This window comes from Oncorhynchus tshawytscha, linkage group LG28, assembly GCF_018296145.1.
Source record: "Oncorhynchus tshawytscha isolate Ot180627B linkage group LG28, Otsh_v2.0, whole genome shotgun sequence".
Classification (NCBI taxonomy): domain Eukaryota; kingdom Metazoa; phylum Chordata; class Actinopteri; order Salmoniformes; family Salmonidae; genus Oncorhynchus; species Oncorhynchus tshawytscha.
The window spans coordinates 22750364-22770374 of NC_056456.1; the positions used below are offsets into that span (position 1 = coordinate 22750364).

At 45.6% G+C, this 20011-nt stretch overlaps 1 protein-coding gene across 5 annotated transcripts in view; it reads left to right on the forward strand.

Annotated features, from left to right (window-relative positions):
* rnf220a (ring finger protein 220a) overlaps positions 1–20011 on the forward strand; it is a 204179-nt gene that overhangs the window by 177704 nt on the left and 6464 nt on the right. For all 5 annotated transcript variants that reach the window (XM_024391625.2, XM_042307710.1, XM_024391627.2 and 2 more), the window contains 5 exons: positions 396–579; positions 685–740; positions 855–969; positions 16470–16578; positions 18808–18882. In XM_024391625.2, the coding sequence (XP_024247393.1) occupies positions 396–579; positions 685–740; positions 855–969; positions 16470–16578; positions 18808–18882 (539 nt within the window). The remainder of the gene's footprint in view (positions 1–395; positions 580–684; positions 741–854; positions 970–16469; positions 16579–18807; positions 18883–20011) is intronic.

The window sequence follows — 20011 nt, forward strand, 5'->3', positions numbered from 1 at the left end:
TCTGCCGCTGACAGCCAACAACACTTTACAGGGAGGGAGGGGGAGATTGCAGCATCTCAACATGTCTATTTCAATCAGTCTGCTTTAGCAGCAGGTTTAATAGCTAGCTCAGATCTTTCTTACCCTGCTGGTCTACGTGTGTAGAGAGAACGATAGGGAGACGGGGTCTGGAAGAAGGGCTTGCTACTGTTGGAGCCCTGCTTTACACTGTCATCCTGTCTGACATGACAGAACTGCCTGCTTCAGAGGTTGTGAAGTGTATATACAGTGTTTAAACGCATTTGTATTTCCCTCTACAATATTAAGGACGGTTGCATGGTCTGACAGAGCCTAGGCAATGACCTTGCCCCCCTCCGCTCTCCCCTCCCTCCCTCTGCACCCCTCCCGCTCCTCAGGAACAGGCTTTGCCATGTGTAGCACGAAGGAGAGCCACGACAGCGACGCCGACCTGGACGTGGATGGAGACGACACGCTGGAGTACGGCAAGGCCCAGTACACAGAGGCAGACATCATTCCCTGCTCCGGAGAGGACCAAGGAGAAGCCAAAGAACGGGAGGCCCTGCGCGGGGCGGTGTTGAAGTAGGTTCTCACTCCTACCACTCTACTGAAGTCCACTCTGGTCTACTCTACTGACTGTGGCGTTGCGCTCCTTCTCACGGCTTTGGGTTTTGTTTGCTCTTTCAGTGGTGGAATGCCGTCCAACAGAATAGCGGCAGAGTTCTCCAAATGGGCCAGTGATGGTGAGTTGAGGCTTGGAACAAGATGTCATCTTCTGTTTTTATGGTTACCATATTGAAATCTTTTGACCGTATTGATTTAATGTCAAGGTCATAGTTCCACATCTCTCTCTGCAGAGATGCCCTCCACCAGCAATGGCGAGAGCAGCAAGCAGCAGCTGCCTCAGGACCCCAACGCCGCCTGCTCATCCTCCAACGCGCCCCGGACCTGTAAAAACAGTGAAATAGAGAAGTAAGAACCATCCCGTCCTCCCCTCTTCTCAGACCCAGAGCGCACACACCCGCCCAAGCCCTTTCCTATCTCGTTTCTATTACTCTCAAATTAGTTTTCCTTCCTTCGCCCGGCCGGTTGGGTCATAAATGATGCATTTTGTGTGGTCATTTTTCCTCCTGCGGTGAGATAGCCGGTGAATCTGTTGCTTTGACTCACTTCATCCACTGGTCTGATCACAGAGAGGCTCCCGTGGTATTGATCCTCTCTCTGTAGCCGTGTGCTCCATCTGGGCCAGACACACAGCACCACGCAGGAATCCTAATAAGCACACACACCACATAAGCACACACACTACCTCCCTCCTGCTACCTACCTAGCAGCAGACCTCCTAGTAGAAGCCCAGCTCGTCTCCCCAGCCCCTCCCTGCCTAGCAGCAGACCTCCTAGTAGAAGCCCAGCTCCAGTCTCCCCAGCCCCTCCCTGCCAAGCAGCAGACTTCCTAGTAGAAGCCCAGCTCCAGTCTCCCCAGCCCCTCCCTGCCAAGCAGCAGACCTCCTAGTAGAAGCCCAGCTCCAGTCTCCCCAGCCCCTCCCTACCTAGCAGCAGACCTCTTAGTAGAAGCCCAGCTCCAGTCTCCCCAGCCCCTCCCTGCCAAGCAGCAGACCTCCTAGTAGAAGCCCAGCTCCAGTCTCCCCAGCCCCTCCCTGCCAAGCAGCAGACCTCCTAGTAGAAGCCCAGCTCCAGTCTCCCCAGCCCCTCCCTACCTAGCATCAGACCGCCTAGTAGAAGCCCAGCTCCAGTCTCCCCAGCCCCTCCCTACCTAGCAGCAGACCTCCTAGTAGAAGCCCAGCTCCAGTCTCCCCAGCCCCTCCCTGCCTAGCAGCAGACCTCCTAGTAGAAGCCCAGCTCCAGTCTCCCCAGCCCCTCCCTACCTAGCAGCAGACCTCCTAGTAGAAGCCCAGCTCCAGTCTCCCCAGCCCCTCCTAGTAGAAGCCCAGCTCCAGTCTCCCCAGCCCCTCCTAGTAGAAGCCCAGCTCCAGTCTCCCCAGCCCCTCCTAGTAGAAGCCCAGCTCCAGTCTCCCCAGCCCCTCCTAGTAGAAGCCCAGCTCCAGTCTCCCCAGCCCCTCCTAGTAGAAGCCCAGCTCCAGTCTCCCCAGCCCCTCCTAGTAGAAGCCCAGCTCCAGTCTCCCCAGCCCCTCCTAGTAGAAGCCCAGCTCCAGTCTCCCCAGCCCCTCCTAGTAGAAGCCCAGCTCCAGTCTCCCCAGCCCCTCCTAGTAGAAGCCCAGCTCCAGTCTCCCCAGCCCCTCCTAGTAGAAGCCCAGCTCCAGTCTCCCCAGCCCCTCCTAGTAGAAGCCCAGCTCCAGTCTCCCCAGCCCCTCCTAGTAGAAGCCCAGCTCCAGTCTCCCCAGCCCCTCCCTGCCAAGCAGCAGATAAATGTGAATAACCTGTTCATGTGAAAGGGCAGCCCCTCTAATTCCCTTCATCTCCATGTCCTCATCCATATTCCCCGACAAGCGGTGCCCAGAAAACAATTTCCACCAGCAGCAGCATGGCCGGCCCCTCTGAATGGGTAATTGGGGTCAGAGCAGCACAGCAAGTGGAGAGAGAGAGGGATTTTGGTTGATTGCTTGCTTCTGCATGTTTGGCATATTCCATGTTCCCCCCCTTTGCACCTTTTGCGCCCCATTTTGGCTCAGTTGCTTCAGTTTCCCCCCACCCCTATCTTAAACATGGCCACAGGTCAAAACTGCAGTCTGCCACTGCCTTCCATCATAATCCCTCTCTCTCTTCCTTGCTGCCTTCACTTGTCCAAGCCTCAGAGACTGACTGACTTACTGACTACTTCTGACTCCTTTCCGCACATCTCATTTGGCCATTTCCTTTCCTCAGTGTCCATTTCCCCTGCTGACTCTGACTGAGATAAATGAGTGTTTTGTTTTCAATAAAGCAGCCAAACGGCTCCGTTTCTTACTCTCCCTCAGCCGCCATCATCATCATTGACTTCCTGTAAAGGGCTCATGTTAAACTGCCTAGTAGTACGAGAGTAGCAAGTGTTTTCTAAATCCCCACACACATGTTTATTTCCTCTTTCTCTTAGCGCCCGTAGTCACACACACACACTTTTCTACACACTCTTGGGAGGGCTGCCCTGCCTGCCTGGCAGGCTAAATGTTTAATTTAAATGAATCAATCAGGAGGAAGTTGCTCAGCTTAGAGTAGAGCTGGTCTAGCCACATATTAAATATCAGCCTGCTGCTGGAGAACTGAACTGGTGCATAAGCAAAGCAGCTTGAGGTGTATTGATCTGGGATGCGTCCCAAATGGCACCCTATTCCCTTTATAGTGCACTACTTTTGACCGGAGCCCTATGGGCCCTGGTCAGAAGTGGTGTACTATAAAGGGAATGACCCTGATCTGGGCTCATCGGTACACTGTGATCACGTATCTGGCCCTATCCCTCCACCCCTCTTCCTGGGTGACAGTGTGTGTACCCAGGATGAATGTGTGTGTGCGGAGTGGGAGGATGAATTCATCAGCAGCACATCCTCTGGGGCAGTGTGGTTATGATCCGTCTGTGTGGCAGACAGACCGATGTAAACACAGTGACTGTCTGAGGGTTAGGGAGGGAAAGCCTTGTGTCCATAAGGATAACAGTGTCGGGGGTTTAGGCTTAAGTGAGTGTAGGAATAGCGAGTTGCTCTTTTTTTGGTGTGTGTGTGTCGGCATGAAGAAAGACAGGTGAGCGCTCCCTAAGTGGTGAAGCCAGGAGCATGACAGCTTAGGTTGATTCATCGCTGTAACCCTGTTGAGGCTCCCTGCCTCCCCTCTTACACACACATACACACACGGTCCATCTCCCTCACACACACACACACACATTCGCGACAGCCACCTCTCTGTGCCATTATGTGGTGGAGAGGGGCATTAGGTGTGTTAGGCGGGCAGGCCATAGATCACTCCCGCTGGTTGTCAGACAGAAGGAAGAGTATGCCTAAGCCATGAGCAGGGCCTCCTGCCTGCCTCCTGAATCAGCTTTATTAGCTTATCTATCGGCTGCTCTGCTCCAGATGTGACACACGCACGTGTATTTAATGTTTCCACCAACCAGTCTGCTCTGGAGCACATACTCACTGGTTGGCACCCTATTCCCTAAATAGTGCACTACTTTTGATTGTGCCTTATGGGGAAAAAGAAAGTCAAACGTAGTGCACTGTACAGGGAATGGGGTGCCGTTTGGGACACCTCCACAGACAGTCACAGTAACTCTCCAGCTGAAACTGTATTATTCCCAGATATTTATTGTTTTACTCCCTCCCTGCCGTTGTTTTCTACTTAAGCAATAAGGCACCTCAGGGGATGTGGTATATGGCCAATATACCATGGCTAAGGGCTGTTCTTAGGTATGACGCATTGTGGAGTGCCTGGATACAGCCCTTAGCCGTGCTATATTGGCCATATACCACAAACCCCTGAGGTGCCTTACTGCTATTATGAACTGGTTACCAATGTAATTAGAGCAGTAAAAATACATGTTTTGTCATACCCGTGGTATACGGTCTGATAACAACAGCTGGTGCACAAAATCTAAGGAAGTCTCTAGATTTTGCTCACCAAAAGTAGAGTATATTATGATAAATTGCAGGCCACACTACTTGCCTAGAGAGTTCTCAGCTATACTTTTCGTGGCTGTATATTTACCAGACGGATGCCTGCACTAAGACCGCACTCAGTCAGCTGTATAAGGAAATAAGCAAACAGGAAACCAATCACCCAGAGGTGGCGCTCCTAGTGGCCGGAGACTTTAATGCAGGGAAACTTAAATCAGTTCTATCAAATCTCTATCAACATGTTAAATGTGCAACCAGAGGGAAAAAACTCTAGATCACCTGTACTCCACACACAGAGATGCGTATAGAGCTCTCCCTCGCCCTCCATTTGGCAAATCCAACCACAACTCTATCCTCCTGATTCCTGCTTACAAGCTAAAATTAAAGCAGGAAGCACCAGTTACTCGGTCTATAAAAAAGTGGTCAGATGAAGCAAATGCTAAACTACAGGACTGCTTTGCTATCACAGACTGGAAAATGTTCCGGGATTCTTCTGATGACATTGAGGAATACACCACATTAGTCACTGGCTTTATCAATAAGTGCATTGAGGACATCGTCCCTACAGTGACTGTACGTACATACCCCAACCAGAAGCCATGGATTACAGGCAACATTCGCACTGAGCTAAAGGGTAGAGCTGCCACTTTTAAGGCGCGGGACACTAACCCGGAAGCTTACAAGAAATCCCGCTATGCCCTGCGACGAACCATCAAACGTCAATACAGGGCTAAGATTGAATCATACTACACTGGCTCTGATGCTCGTTGGATGTGGCAGGGCTTGCAAACTATTACAGACTACAAAGGGAAGCACAGCCTCGAGCTTGCCCAGTGACACGAGCCTACCAGACGAGCTAAATCACTTCTATGCTCTCTTTGAGGCATGCATGAGAGCATCAGCTGTTCCGGACGACTGTGTGATCACGCTCTCCGTAGCCGACGTGAGTAAGACCTTTAAACAGGTCAACATTCACAAGGCTGCGGGGCCAGATGGATTACCAGGACGTGTGTCTTCACTGACATTTTCAACATGTCCCTGATTGAGTCTGTAATACCAACATGCTTCAAGCAGACCACCATAGTCCCTGTGCCCAAGAACACAAAGTCAACCTGCCTAAATGACTACAGACTCGTGGCACTCACGTCCGTAGCCATGAAGTGCTTTGAAAGGCTGGTAATGGCTCACATCAACACCATTATCCCAGAAACCCTAGACCCACTCCAATTTGCATACCACCCAAACAGATCCACAGATGATGCAATCTCTATTGCACTCCACACTGCCCTTTCCCACCTAGACAAAAGGAACACCTATGCGAGAATGCTATTCATTGACTACAGCTCAGCGTTCAACACCATAGTACCCTCAAAGCTCATCACTAAGCTAAGGAACCTGGGACTAAACACCTCCCTCAGCAACTGGATCCTGGACTTCCTGACGGGCCGCGCCCAGGTGGTGAGGGTAGGTAGCAACACATCTGCCATGCTGATCCTCAACACTGGAGCTCCCCAGGGGTGTGTGCTCAGTCCCCTCCTGTACTCCCTGTTCACCCACGACTGCATGGCCAGGCACTACTCCCAACACCATCATTAAGTTTGCTGACGACACAACAGTGGTAGGCCTGAAGCACGTTCCCATTCTCATAGACAGGGCTGTAGTGGAGCAGGTTGAGAGCTTCAAGTTCCTTGGTGTCCACATCACCAACAAACTAGAATGGTCCAAACACACCAAGACAGTCATGAAGAGGGCACGACAAAGCCTATTCCCCCTCAGGAAACTAAACAGATTTGGCATGGGTCCTGAGATCCTCAAAAGGTTCTACAGCTGCAACATCGAGAGCATCCAGACCGGTTGCATCACTGCCTGGTACGGCAATTACTCGGCCTCCGACCGCAAGGCACTTCAGAGGGTAGTGCGTACTGCCCAGTACATCACTGGGGCAAAGCTGCCTGCCATCCAGGACCTCTACACCAGGCGGTGTCAGGGGAAGGTCCTGAAAATTGTCAAAGACCCTAGCCACCCCAGTCATAGATTGTTCTCTCTACTACCGCATGGCAAGCGGTACTGGAGTGCCAAGTCTAGGACAAAAAAGCTTCTTAACAGTTTTTACCCCCAAGCCATAAGACTCCTGAACAGGTAACCAAATGGTTACCCGGACTATTTGCATTGTGTGCCCCCCCCAACCCCTCTTTTACGCTGCTGCTATTCTCTGTTTATCTTATATGCATAGTCACTTTAACTATACATTCATGTACATACTACCTCAATTGGCCCGACCAACCAGTGCTCCCGCACATTGGCTAACCGGGCTATCTGCATTGTGTCCCACCACCCGGCAACTCCTCTTTTTACGCTACTGCTACTATCTGTTCATCATATATGTACAGTCACATTAACCATACCCACATGTACATACTACCTCAATAATCCTGACTAACCGGTGTCTGTATATAGCCTTGCTACTTTTATTTCAAATGTATTTTTACTGTTGTTTTATTTGTTTACTTACCTACACACACACTTTTTCCCTCCACACTATTGGTTAGCATTTCACTGTAAGTAAGCATTTCACTGTTGTATTCGGCGCACGTGACAAATAAACTTTGATTTGATATACCACTGCTGACAGCCGATCAGCTTTCAGGGCTCGACCCACCCAGTTTAGAAAAATCCTTATTTGATCAGGTTCCAGGGGATGTTTGGAGGATATTTTATTATACGCCGGAGGGGAATGATGTCATTCATCATAGAGAGAGGGTTGTTCTGGGAATTATAGTTTTTAACCATTCCTCCTTAGTGTCTGTTGGCTTACTTCAGGTATTCTCAAACTGGAGGGGTTTTTCTGACCATTTCAACTGATGGTTCATAATCATTTGGTGGGGATCAATCATTTTCAAACTGTACATTTATATTTTCCAACGGAGCTATGCATTTGGGCAAGTTTTTCTCTCTCGCCTGAGCAGCCTCGTTTCAAATAAAATTAAACCATCTAGTGTTCAGCGAAATAACAACACAATGTCAAATACAGGTAGCCTAGTCAAATAATTAACATCCAATCACATTAACCATTACTCTGACGGGAAACCTTCGCTGTTGCACAGACATTTAGAAACAAAACATGATCATTTGAAAAATAAGCCACAGGAGTTTTTTGAGCAAGAATAAATACGTATTTTGAGTAGTAAGACATATATAAAAGCAACAGATACCATGATTTAGAAGCGTCTTATATGGTGAACTACAGAGTAGCTACTGCAGACATGCCCAATACTATTGTGGAGGACTTAATTCTTCCTGCTGCCACAGATTTGGCTAGGACAATGATGGGGGGAAATGTAAAAAAAAAACTATCCAGACAATGCCTTCATCAAACAACATTGTTTCATGATGCATCAGTGACATGGCAGGAGATGTTTTGAAACAATTACTGCTTCGCATAAAAGCCAGTGAATTCTATGCGTTACAGCTGGATGACATGGCAGGCCTGGTACAACTCCTGGTATATATCTGTTACGTTTATGGGGGGTCTATTAAGGAAGACATCCTCTTCTGCAAACCACTGGAAACCAGGACAACAGGAGAGAATATTTTTAAAGTACTGGACAGCTTTGTGACATCAAATGGAATTTGGTGGTCAAGATGTGTTGGTGTCTGTACTGATTGCGTAAAAGCCATGACAGGGAGACATAGTGGAGTGGTAACGCGCATGCAAGTAGTTGCTCATGACGCTACTTGGGTACACTGCAGCATCCACAGAGAGGCTCTTGCTGCCAAGGAAATGCCTGACAGCTTGAAAGATGTTTTGGACACTACAGTGAAAATGGTTAACTTTGTTAACTTTTTATGACTGCTGGGGCAGTATTGAGTAGCTTGGATGAAAATGTGCCCATTGTAAACAGCCAGCTCCTCAGTCTCAGTTGCTAATATATGCATATTATTATTAGTATTGGATAGAAAACACTACCGTTTCCAAAACTGTCAAAATATTTTCTGTGAGTATAACAGAACTGATATTGCAGGTGAAACCCTGAGGAAAATCAAAACAGGAAGTGGCTTCTATTTTGAAAACTCAATGTTCCATAGCCTCCCTTTGCTGGATTTAAAGGGATATGAACCAGATTCCTTTTCCTATCGCTTCCTCAAGGTGTCAACAGTCTTCAGACATAGTTTCAGGCTTTTATTTTGAAAAATGAGCCAGAACGATAACATCGCGTCAAGTGGTCACATGAGTTTTGCTCGCGCAACAGAGTTTGGATAGGTATTGCTTTTCCCTCTCCTACTGTGAAAGACATTTCTGGTTGATATATTATCGATTATATATTTTAAAAACAACCTGAGGATTGATTATTTAAAAAAACGTTTGACATGTTCCTGTGGACATTATGAAAACTATTTGGAATTTTCGTCTGTGTTGTTGTGACCGCTTTTTCCTGTGGATTTCTGAATATAACGTGACAAACAAACGGAGGTATTTTGGATATAAAAATAATCTTTATGGAACAAAAGGAACATTTGTTGTGTAACTGGGAGTCTCGTGAGTGAAAACATCCGAAGATCATCAAAGATAAAGATTTATTTGATTGCTTTTCTGATTTTTGTGACCAAGCTTCCTGATGCCAAGTGTACTTAATGTTTTGTCGTGTGATCGATAAACTTACACAAACGCTTGGATAGCTTTCGCTGTAAAGAATATTTTCTAAATCTGACACGACAGGTGGATTAACAAAAGGCTAAGCTGTGTTTTCCTATATTGCACTTGTGATTTCATGAATATAAGTATTTGTAGTAATATTGATTGAATGTAGCGCTATGCTATTCAGCAGTTGTTGATGACACTTATCCCGATAGGGGGATTGCAGCCATAACAAGTTGGCAAGGCCCCTGAACGCTCGTGTATTTTCTGCATTATGCAATGATGTGGGCAGCGACCATGAAACGCTTTTACAACATACAGAAGAGCTCTGGTTATCAAGGGGCAAAGTATTGACACGTTTTTTAAATTGAGAAACAAGCTTAGTTTTCTTTACTGACCATAATTTTCACTTGTCTGACCGCTTGCATGATGACGAGTTTCTCACACGACTGGCCTATCTTGGGTGATGTTTTTTCTCGCCTGAATGATCTGAATCTAGGATAACAGGGAATCTCCAAAACTATATTCAATGTGGGGGCAAAATTGAGTCTATGATTAAGAGCTCTTTTTTTTTGGCTGCATTAACAAGGACAACACACAGGTCTTTCCATCATTGTTAGATTTTTTTTGTGTGCAAATGAACTCAAGCTTACGGACAATGTCAAATGTAATATAGCGAAGCAACTGAGTGAGCTGGGTGTGCAATTACGCAGGTACTTTTCTGAAACGGACGACAAAAACAACTGGATTCGTTATCCCTTTTATCCCCTGCTTCCAGTCCATTTATCGATATGTGAACAAGAGCCTCATCGAAATTGCAACAAGCGGTTCTGGGAAAATTGAATTTAATCAGAAGCCAGTGCCAGAGTTTCTTACCTTAGCAAATCATGCTGGTAAGTCACTGATGCCCTTTGCAACCATGTAGCTATTTGGATTCTCGACCCTCACTATTATGAAAACTACATACAGGCACAGAATTATTTAAGATGGAGAGACTCTCCAATACAACTCAACATTGCAGAGTTGTGTGCATCTTTATCATTAACCTGTCGTGAGTTATTCACCATTTTTGATGAACAAATAAGGATTTAGATGTAAAATGGTTAAATATAGAGCAAAATGATTTATTATTATTTGTGCCCAGGTCCTATAAGAGCTCCTTGTCACTTCCCACAAGCCGGGTTGTGACAGCTCACACATTCTTATGTTTTAATAAATGTATCGTATAGTGTGTGTGGCAGGTTTACAATGATGGCAAAAACAACATTGGAGAGTGCGCTGACCCTGGTGCTAGCGGGGATACGTAGCTGGAGGTTGAATGTTTGAAGTGGTACGGACTATAAAGGGTTTTGGAACCACTGGCTTAGTGGGAGGAACAAGACCGTATTATTAGTATTGTCACAGAAGGGAAAGAGAGAGTTTATTGAAACACATTTTTTATTCAAATACAAATAAATCATTTAATTACATTATTTTTTATTTAACCAGGCAAGTCAGTTAAGAACAAATTATTATTTACAATAATAACAGCCTAGGAACAGTGGGTTTAACTGCCTTGTTCAGGCGCAGAACCACAGATTTTTACCTTGTCAGCTCGGGGATTTGATCTAGCAACCTTTCGGTTACTGGCCCAATGCTCTAACTAGGCTACCTGCCGCTTGTTATTCCATTTGGATCTTTCTGTTGGCATTCTAAGGATTATTGTGCCAAAATCTATAAGTAAAGAAATGGGCATGCAGTGTGACAGTTTTATGGGCAATTTCCTGATACAAAAGAAATAGGTTTAATCTGAGAATCCCTTTAAGGAGACCAAATAAGGGATTGAATGATTTCAGAAGAACGAGGCTGAAATTCCCTCCTTGCTGTTTGCAAAATGCATGTATTTGTAGGGACTTTCTCAGCCCTCGTTCTCAAATGAAAATGAGGTTTGTCTCCTTTCGTTATGCTGATGCATTGTGTGTGTGTGTGTGTGTGTGTGTGTGGCGGTAGTGAAATCTCTGATCTCATCCCAGATGGGTAATGATCTCTTGGCATTGGGGTCGTCTCCAACCCCACTCGTTCCCAAGAAGATAAATGACCTCTCCAATGCCGCCAATGTGATTGCTGCAAAATGTCATGCTCAACATGAAACAATGGCAGAGATTTCCGTGTAGCTTTGCAAGTAATTGAATCTGTCCTCAATTTCTAAGTGATGACTCTACCCCACCTCCTCCGTCCTCCTCTGCTTCTCCCCATCTCCCCCCTCGGACCCTGTGAGAGAGAGAGAAGCCCTCCCCCTATAGCCATCTGAGGCCTTCCTCACACACAATGGCTGGAGCTGAAGAAATCAATTGTGACTTCAATGTTTTATCTGGTGTCAGTTTAGTTAAAGATGCACAATGCAGAAATCACTCTGCCATTTCCTGGTTGCAAAAATGTGAATAGTTCGCCTAATTTCTTTTTGTGACTTTTTATTACGCTGATTAGATTCACGCGCTGGCGTGGACATTGCCTTAAGGGATTACACACACGACCCCATAATGTCAAAGTGGAATGATGTTCTTCTATCATTTTACAAATCAAGTACAGATTAAAAGCTGAAATGTCTTGAGTCAGTAAGTGTTCAATCCCTTTGTTATGACAAGCCTAAAGAAGTTCAAAAGTGAAAATGTCCTTAACAATTCGCATAAGTTGCATGGACTCACTCTCTGTGCAATAATAGTGTTTACCATGATTTTGTAATGACTATCTCTGCTCTGTACCATACACATACAATTATTTTTAAGGTCCCTCAGTTGAGCAGTGAAATTCAACCACAAACACCAGGGAGGTTTTCCAATGGTTCGCAAAGAAGGGCACCTATTGGTAGATTTAAAAAAGAAAGAAAAAAACACATTGAATAACCCTTTGAGCATGGTGGAGTTATTAATTACACTTTGGATGGTGTATCAATACACCCAGTCACTACAAGATACAGGCGTCCTTCCTAACTCAGTTGCCAGAGAGAGGACTGAAACGGCTCATGGATTTCACCATGAGGCCAATGGTGACTTTAAAACCATTACACAGTTTAATGGCTGTGATAGGAGAAGATCCATCCTCAGTTAACAACATTGTAGTTTCTCCACAATACTAACCTAATTGACAGAGTGAAAAGAAGGAAGCCTGTACAGAATAACAATATTCCAAAACATGCATCCTGTTTGCAATAAGGCATTAAGGTAATACTGCAAAAAATGTGGCAAAGAAATTAACTTTTTTCTCTGAATACAAAGCGTTATGTTTGGTGCAAATCCAATACAACACATTACTGAGTACTGCTCTCCATATTTTCAAGCATAGTGGTAGCTGAATCATGTTTTGGGTATGCTTGTAATTGTTAAAGACTGGGCAGTTTTTCAGAATAAAAAATGAACAGAATGTCGCTAAATCCTGGAGGAAACCCTTCGGTCTGCTTTCCACCAGACACTGAGATTAATTCATTAACCTTTCAGCAGGACATTAACCTAAAACACAAGGCCAAATCTACACTGTAGTTACTTGCCAAGAAGACGTGAATGTGCTTGAGTGGCTGAGTTAGATTTTCAAACATATTTAAGTTCAAACTAACTATGGCAAGACCTGAAAATGGTTTTCTAGCAGTGGAAAGCTTTAGTTAGACTCACAGCTGTAATCGCTGCCAAAGGTGATTCTAGCATGTATTGACTTGGTTTGAATACTTATCTTTACAAATGTTAAAATATTTCTTCCACTTTGACATTACTGAGTATTTTGTGTAGATCGTTCACAAAAATGACTATTAAATCCATTTTTATTTTGTAACGCAACAAAATGTGGACAAAGGTGAGGAGTGTGAATACTTTCTGAAGGTAAATGTGTGAATGGTTGTGGATTATTCCCCATTCTAAAAGGTTGTCAGTCCCCTTGGTCTCTCTTTTCCTCCTCCTCCCTCTCTCCTGAATCTAACTGAAATTACACCAGCCAGTAATGTGCTCAGGAGGCCCTCCCTGCCTGCCTCCCTCCCTGCCTGAGAGATGAAAGGCGAGGATATAGATGGACGCTAGATTAAGATAACGGGCTGATGGAGATGGATTGCAGGGGTGCAGTGGCCCAGGGAGCCTGGCAAGCCCGGCTAATGAAATGAGAAATGGGCACACGGCACAATCTCCACCGCCTCCCGCAAACGTTCAGACTGAACACAGGACACTTAATGGGGAAGAAGGACAAGTTCTCCCTCGCTCTTTCTTTCTCGCTCTCTTTTTATATTTCTGGATCTTTCCAGCCTGTGGCAGTGAGAGGGGAGCATCTCAACTGAGATGACATATATGAATTGTTCTTTGGTTCCAGACTCCTTTTTTACATTTTTAACTAGGTACGCTTGTATGTTCAGTGGGGAGAACTTTTAAAATAGTACTACATAATATTTGAGTTTTCTGTTGTGCCTTTCTGAACACAACCCCACTTTCTTTGTAGTCCTCCAAGAAGGTGTGATTTTCAATTCGCCACTGCATAGAAGTTAAGTATAATTATAAGAAATCTAAGATGTCATAAATTATAAGCAGCTCAGGGCTCCAGCTATGCATTTGGCTTGCAAACTTGCTAGCTAAGTGGCTAGATGTCAAGAGCAAACTTTTTAGTTGCAGCAAAAACAACAAAATAGCGCCCCTTGTGTGCACTTCCGGTAATAGCGTATACCCCAGTATGGTTCTGAAACAGTGTGACGATGTGAAAATATGGATACTCCCCAGCCCTACCTGTATTGTCCCCGCTATAGACGGTGTAGCAGCGTGGGAAACTTTGCATGAGGTAGTATTTCAGGTTACATTGTAAGTCTTGTAAGATTGTATGTGTACTCAAGGCCACTACAGAGTCCCACTGTGGTCACAAACCTCAGCCCAGGCCTGATTCACGGCCCTGTTTTATGCCCACAATGTTTGCTTTACTTGTATTTTCCCTTAGCATAACATGCCTCAACCAATAACTTAACTGATCTTCAGACACAATTTCTGGTTTAGCAAAGGTTGTTTGGTATATTTTAAGCTGCTGTCTTAACATGGATTTTTGAACTGCAGTGTTATAAATTATAGTAGAGAAAAACCTTGTTCAGTCTGCTTTCCAACAGACACTAGGAGACAAATTCACATTTCAGCAGGACAATAGCTTAAAACACAAGGCCAAATATACACAGGAGTTGCTTACCAAGATGACATTGAATGTTCCTGAGTGTCCTAGTTACAGTTTTGACTTAAAACATCTTAAAATCTTTGGCACGACGTGAAAATGGCTGTCTAGCAATGATCAACAACCAACTTGACAGCTTGAAGAATTTCAAGAATAATGTGCAAGTATTGTACAATCTAGTTGTGCAAAGCTCTTAGAGACTAACCCAGAAACACACACAGCTGTCATCACTGCCAAAGGTGACTCTAACATGCATTGACTCCGGGGGTTGAATACTTATCTAATGAAGATGTTTTATTTTTGATTTTGAATGTTTTAAACATTTTTCTTTCGTTTTTACATTCATTTTGTGTAGAATGTGGACAAAAAATAGTTAAATTATATCACTTTGAATCCCACTTTGTAATACAACAAAATGTGGAAAAAGGAAAGGGATGTGAGAACTTTCTGGAGGCACTGTATGGGGAAAGTGGTGTACAGATACTAATAGATGGTGAAATCCAGTTTACTAATGCCTGATGTCCAGCTGGCCTGTCTGCCTGGGGTTGGGGCTGGACCACCTGATACAATCATCAAATGGTGAGATCATCCAGTCCCCAGGCCTAGAGCGTAGTAAACTAGGGGCACACAAAAACCCACAGTCTATCGGCCATCCCATCGCTCCAATGGCTCAGGCCTCTACATAAAGAAAGATTAAAACCCCCTTTTATTGCACGAGGGAATTAAGTAACTTTTAGAATGTGGTTTCTTATAAATCACCGGCTAAATTAATATTCATCGTCAAACCACGTCGTGCCTGAGAGCGAGAGAGGAGACGAGGGTTGGTCTTTTATAGGGAAAAGTTTTACTCAGTGCCGCCCAATGACAGTGTTGGTTGAGTAAACCACCACAGGGATTTATGATGCTGTTAAAGGGAAAACACCAGGCTACGGAGGACAGCGCTACTGGGCCTTCTTTATAAGCAAGCACGCTAATCAAGGCTAAATGCCTTTTTACAAGCACCCTGCTAATAAGAGGAGATTTTAAAGCTTTATGGCCATGGTGTTGCAGATTGGAGTCACAGGAGAGAATGACTGGCCTGGTCTCTCTTCTCTGGCTATCCTTGGCCAAGGTCTCTGTCCAGTCAAACAAGAGTTTCAAGTTGACTCGAGTCACCAAGTGTATTGTAATGGACTAACACCAGACATAGGAACATTTTAAGCTCTTGAAGTCACATTCAGCTTAACTCAAATGATGCTAACTTCCGATGAGAAAACAGCATTGGTGTGTGTATATCTAAATACAAAGACAAAAACAATGCTTTATTCAGTGTAGCTATCGGGCTAGGTAAGTTGAACTACGTTGTGTTGACAGTGGTCAGTCTAGCGCAACTCCTGTACTGTCTCTGTGTTCCTCTGGGCAATCCACTCCTTATTGAAGAACCACACAGGGCCAGGAGTATAATAAATTAAGCTATAGATAGCCAAGGCACTGGGCCCTCCGAATGGCCAGTATCGGAGTGGGGGAGCGCTGTGCCTTGCTGCGTGTCTCCCGCTGAGAGCTGGTCCAATGGTAAATCAATACTGTAGATCAGCACTCCATCTGGCTGGAAAATGAGCGGATCACCATAAACATCTGGCCAGCGCCGTGTCCCGGCCAATCACTGGCGGACATATTGACTTAGTTATTGCTCGTTCATATGCTGCAGGACAGTGTTAAACGTACATTCTCCAGGCAGGGGCATTAATCAGGGGATATTTAGTGGAGGGCCTGAGAGGTGAGGAGGGGAGGGAGCTGTACATCCTGGGTCAGTCAGTGTAGGGATAGGACCTGGGAGGATACAGACCGATAGACAGATGTTAAATGGGGATGTGTCATGTACAGTATAAAGACAGCTCAGTGTCCTGACAAGGAAGGGCTGAATAAAAAGCTTGCCAGCGAGAAATAACTCAAAGCAATCAGATCCTGGGACTGAGGACAAAGATTAAGAGTGATTTACGTATTAAAATGGCCTCTGGATTCCTGCAGTGCTGCTACCATAGAGGCAAAACAAGGGATTCCGTGATGTAATGGTGAGGATCCTTTCTCTTTGAGTGTCACTGTGACCTGACCCAAGCCTCTTCCCATTTGTTGCAGGATCACAGAGGGCTCGAAAGCCACCACATTTGAAGCACTAAAGGCTCGTATCCGGGAACTGGAGAAACAGATCCTTCGAGGGGACAGATATAAGTGTCTCATCTGCATGGTAAGCAACCAACATAGTCCTTTACCTTCACTCTGTCCATCCGTGTGCTTTTCTCTCAGTCTCTAAGCATGTCTGCCATATCAGAGTGTTTGAACCCAAGCAACCTGCCTATCCACTACTTAAACAACTTTTGGGTATGTCACAAATGACACCCTATCCCCTATATACCGCACTACTTTTGGCTAGGGACCTAATTGACACCCTATTCCCTATATAGTGCACTACTTTTGACTAGGGCCCATAGGGTATATGGGGTACCATTTAGGATGCAGCGTTGCAGTTTACAGGCATGGGCTTTGTATTGACATATTGTCTGGTGGTTGAAGTGATTCCTGCATGGCCTGAAAGTCAGCCATCTCTCCTCCACCTGATTGATTGATTGTGTTTGTGTGTGTCAGAGAGATTCTGTTGCACCAACTGTCATATAGTTCTGAATCCCCAGCTGCAGGATGGCTTATTACCATCTGGCAACTTTCTGACCATTTCAACTGATGGTTCATTATCATTTGGTGGGGATCAATAAGCAAACTTTTGTCTTTGGTTATTGACGTCATCACGGTGATTTGACATCCATCAATGCATCCGGTTCCTGGAGATTTGATTCTGTCCTGTCCCTAATGACTGCTCGGACATCCGCTCCCCTGGTCTATGTGAGAGAATCAGATGATATGGATTAAGAACAGAACACCACATACCTGAGCAGCCCTTTCCGAAGTGTGAGTGTGTGTTGTGGTTGTACTTCCTCCATTGTCACTCATAGCCACACACACCCCCACCCCACCATCTTCTAGTCTCACCTTGAGAATGAGTGAAGAGTGAAGAAGCCAGATTCCTCAGCTTTGGCAGCTCCTTCTCCCTGGCCCGGGCCCCACGACTCTTGACTCTGTGAAAAGCAAGCAATTACTGACGCCTGTCCCTCCTAAAGGTCGTCCCAGCCCCGGGGTGACTGAGAGGAGAGGGGAAGAGATGCATATTGATCACTCCTGCCCTCCAGCGACCATCGTAAAGCTCATTTGTCATTGCTGTCGTCTCCTCCCATCACAAATCTCACTCAGCCAGGCTGAGGAGTGAAGACGCTTTTCCTCTTCTGCTCTGACGGACACGGTTCCTTGTTGACGGGATTTCGATTTTATTTTTTTTAAGATGGGTGAGGAAATAGCCTCTGCAATATCCTGAAAGTCTAACCCACCAGCCAAGGTGGTGAAGAGTCATATTTGACTGCTAACACCTCATCACTCATTTTGAAAGACAAAATGGCTTGTGCTTGTAAGGCAGTAGAGTTGAGTATCTTTCTCTACAGGAGTTTGTTTTGCGATCTGTTTGTGTTCTCTGAACACTTGTTAAAGAACCATACAGGCATACTGAGTCAGCAGGGTCCTTATCAGTGGATCTCTACCACCACCTGCTGTTGCTTTAAGGAACTGGGCACTAAATGGATGCATTGGATTTCACATCACATCATCTTCACGTTCAGTGTTCTCTGTTCTGTTTCAATGCATTTCATAGAAACAACGTTCTGGCTTGTAAAATTATAATCTATGACATGTGTTGGACATGGTACATGGTGCTGATTATTTTGCTCAGAGCCTGCTACAAGTCTCAAACACATCACACGAGCTGCAACAGAAACTTTAGTGGGTCTTCCTCTCCAGTGCCTAGTGCCGCCCAGGTTGTGTGTGAATGCATGTGTCCAGTCCGTCCGTACCTGTTTCTTTCCATGCTTTGTAGTCCGCCACATTCTAGTGCTCAGCGGTGCCCCCTCTGTACTTCCCTACAGAGGAAGAGATTCCAAACAGACAGGGCTGAAGACAAGAATCTGGGCCAATCAGGGCGGGCCCTCGCGGTAACAGCGCCCAATGAGAGGCGGGTTGCTGAGAGCTGTTCAAAGCCCCTCCCCCCGCTCAGCATTTACTGTTTGTATAGAGGCTACGTTATGGCCGGCGGCGGGATTAAACGGCTGCTCCCACTCCGGAGGGTAAGGCTCTCTGTGCTCCCTTCCCACCCACCCTCCCTCGCCCCTCTGCCTGCCTGCCCGCTCACCCGGCTGGGCTGGCCACCCCCCTCTTCCATGCCTGTGCTTTGGTTTGGTGGCGTCGTTCGTCAGGGCCTGCCCAGTGTTGTACCGTGTGTGCCTGCGACCAGCGTTTGTCTATTTGTGTCAGTCCGCACAGTTCTCCTGTAATCTCATATTAATGCTCTCTCTTTCCCTCTCTCCCCCCTATGTGGCAGGACTCGTACACGATGCCCCTCACCTCCATCCAGTGCTGGCACGTCCACTGTGAGGAATGCTGGCTCAGGACTCTGGTGAGAACCCAATGCCAACCCAGCCTCCACAACACATCGCAACACTGCTGTTGCATGGCAACACTACTTCATCACATTACAGCCACTGGTTTCATAGTGACTGAACTTTCTCTCTCTCTCTCTCTCTCTCTCACTCACTCACTCACTCACTCACTCACTCACTCACTCACTCACTCACTCACACATTCCAACAGGGACATGGTAAAACAAAATGGTCCCCCTAAATCGGTAGTTAAACTCTGAAATAAAGAGGTCTACTTGTTTCATCTGAATTATATCTCCCTAGGTCCACACACATCCACACACTCTTGAGTATGTTTGTTTTGTTTCTTTTTTTCTAATGTAGCTGAGTGATTATCCAGTGGAAGCTTTGCATAATGACAATAGACAATTGTGCTGCATCTGACCACAGGTGTGTAGGAACAGTGTAGGTACCTCTCCTCTACTCTCTTTACCAACACAGTAGTGAGTCCCACCTAACCCCTCAACCCCTGGGCAGGTCTCCTCAACCTTTATTGTACAGTGCCCGGTTTCCCAATAGCAGTGGAACTTAGGCTTACTAATGTTTTTTAACGATGCATCTTTCCTACAACAGCTGAAGATGTAACATGAGTTTCCCAAAACACCATGCAGAGAGAGCGGTCACTAAGTGCGTCGTTGAAGCATGAGTTGATACTGTTGGGATCGAAAGAAAGAGCATGCTGCTCTCAGATCAGCTTTCTCCCTTCAAATTTTACCTTAACATTCTAATTATTCCACAATACTGACGACGGATCAGCTCCTAGAGATATTACCACCTACAGCTGCAAATAGTCATGCAGCTTATTCTAATGCTTACCCTATAATAATGCACTAAATCAGATTCATTTGGCACGTCATTGCACGTATTTAAATGTATTGAAGCAAATTCAAGACAGTTTAGCCTACAATAAAACTCTAATTGTCTGAACATGACATTTATTTCAATATGATTTGAAATATAAAGTCCTATGTAGCCTTCAGGCCTATTTTTAAATGTTTATGCGTTCATCTCGGTTTTCATCTTTTTATCCTTTGCTTGCTCAGTTGCAAAGACATTGGCAACGTTGTGTTTGTAGTCAACTTCGTTTCCAAGTTATCGGCAGTTCCA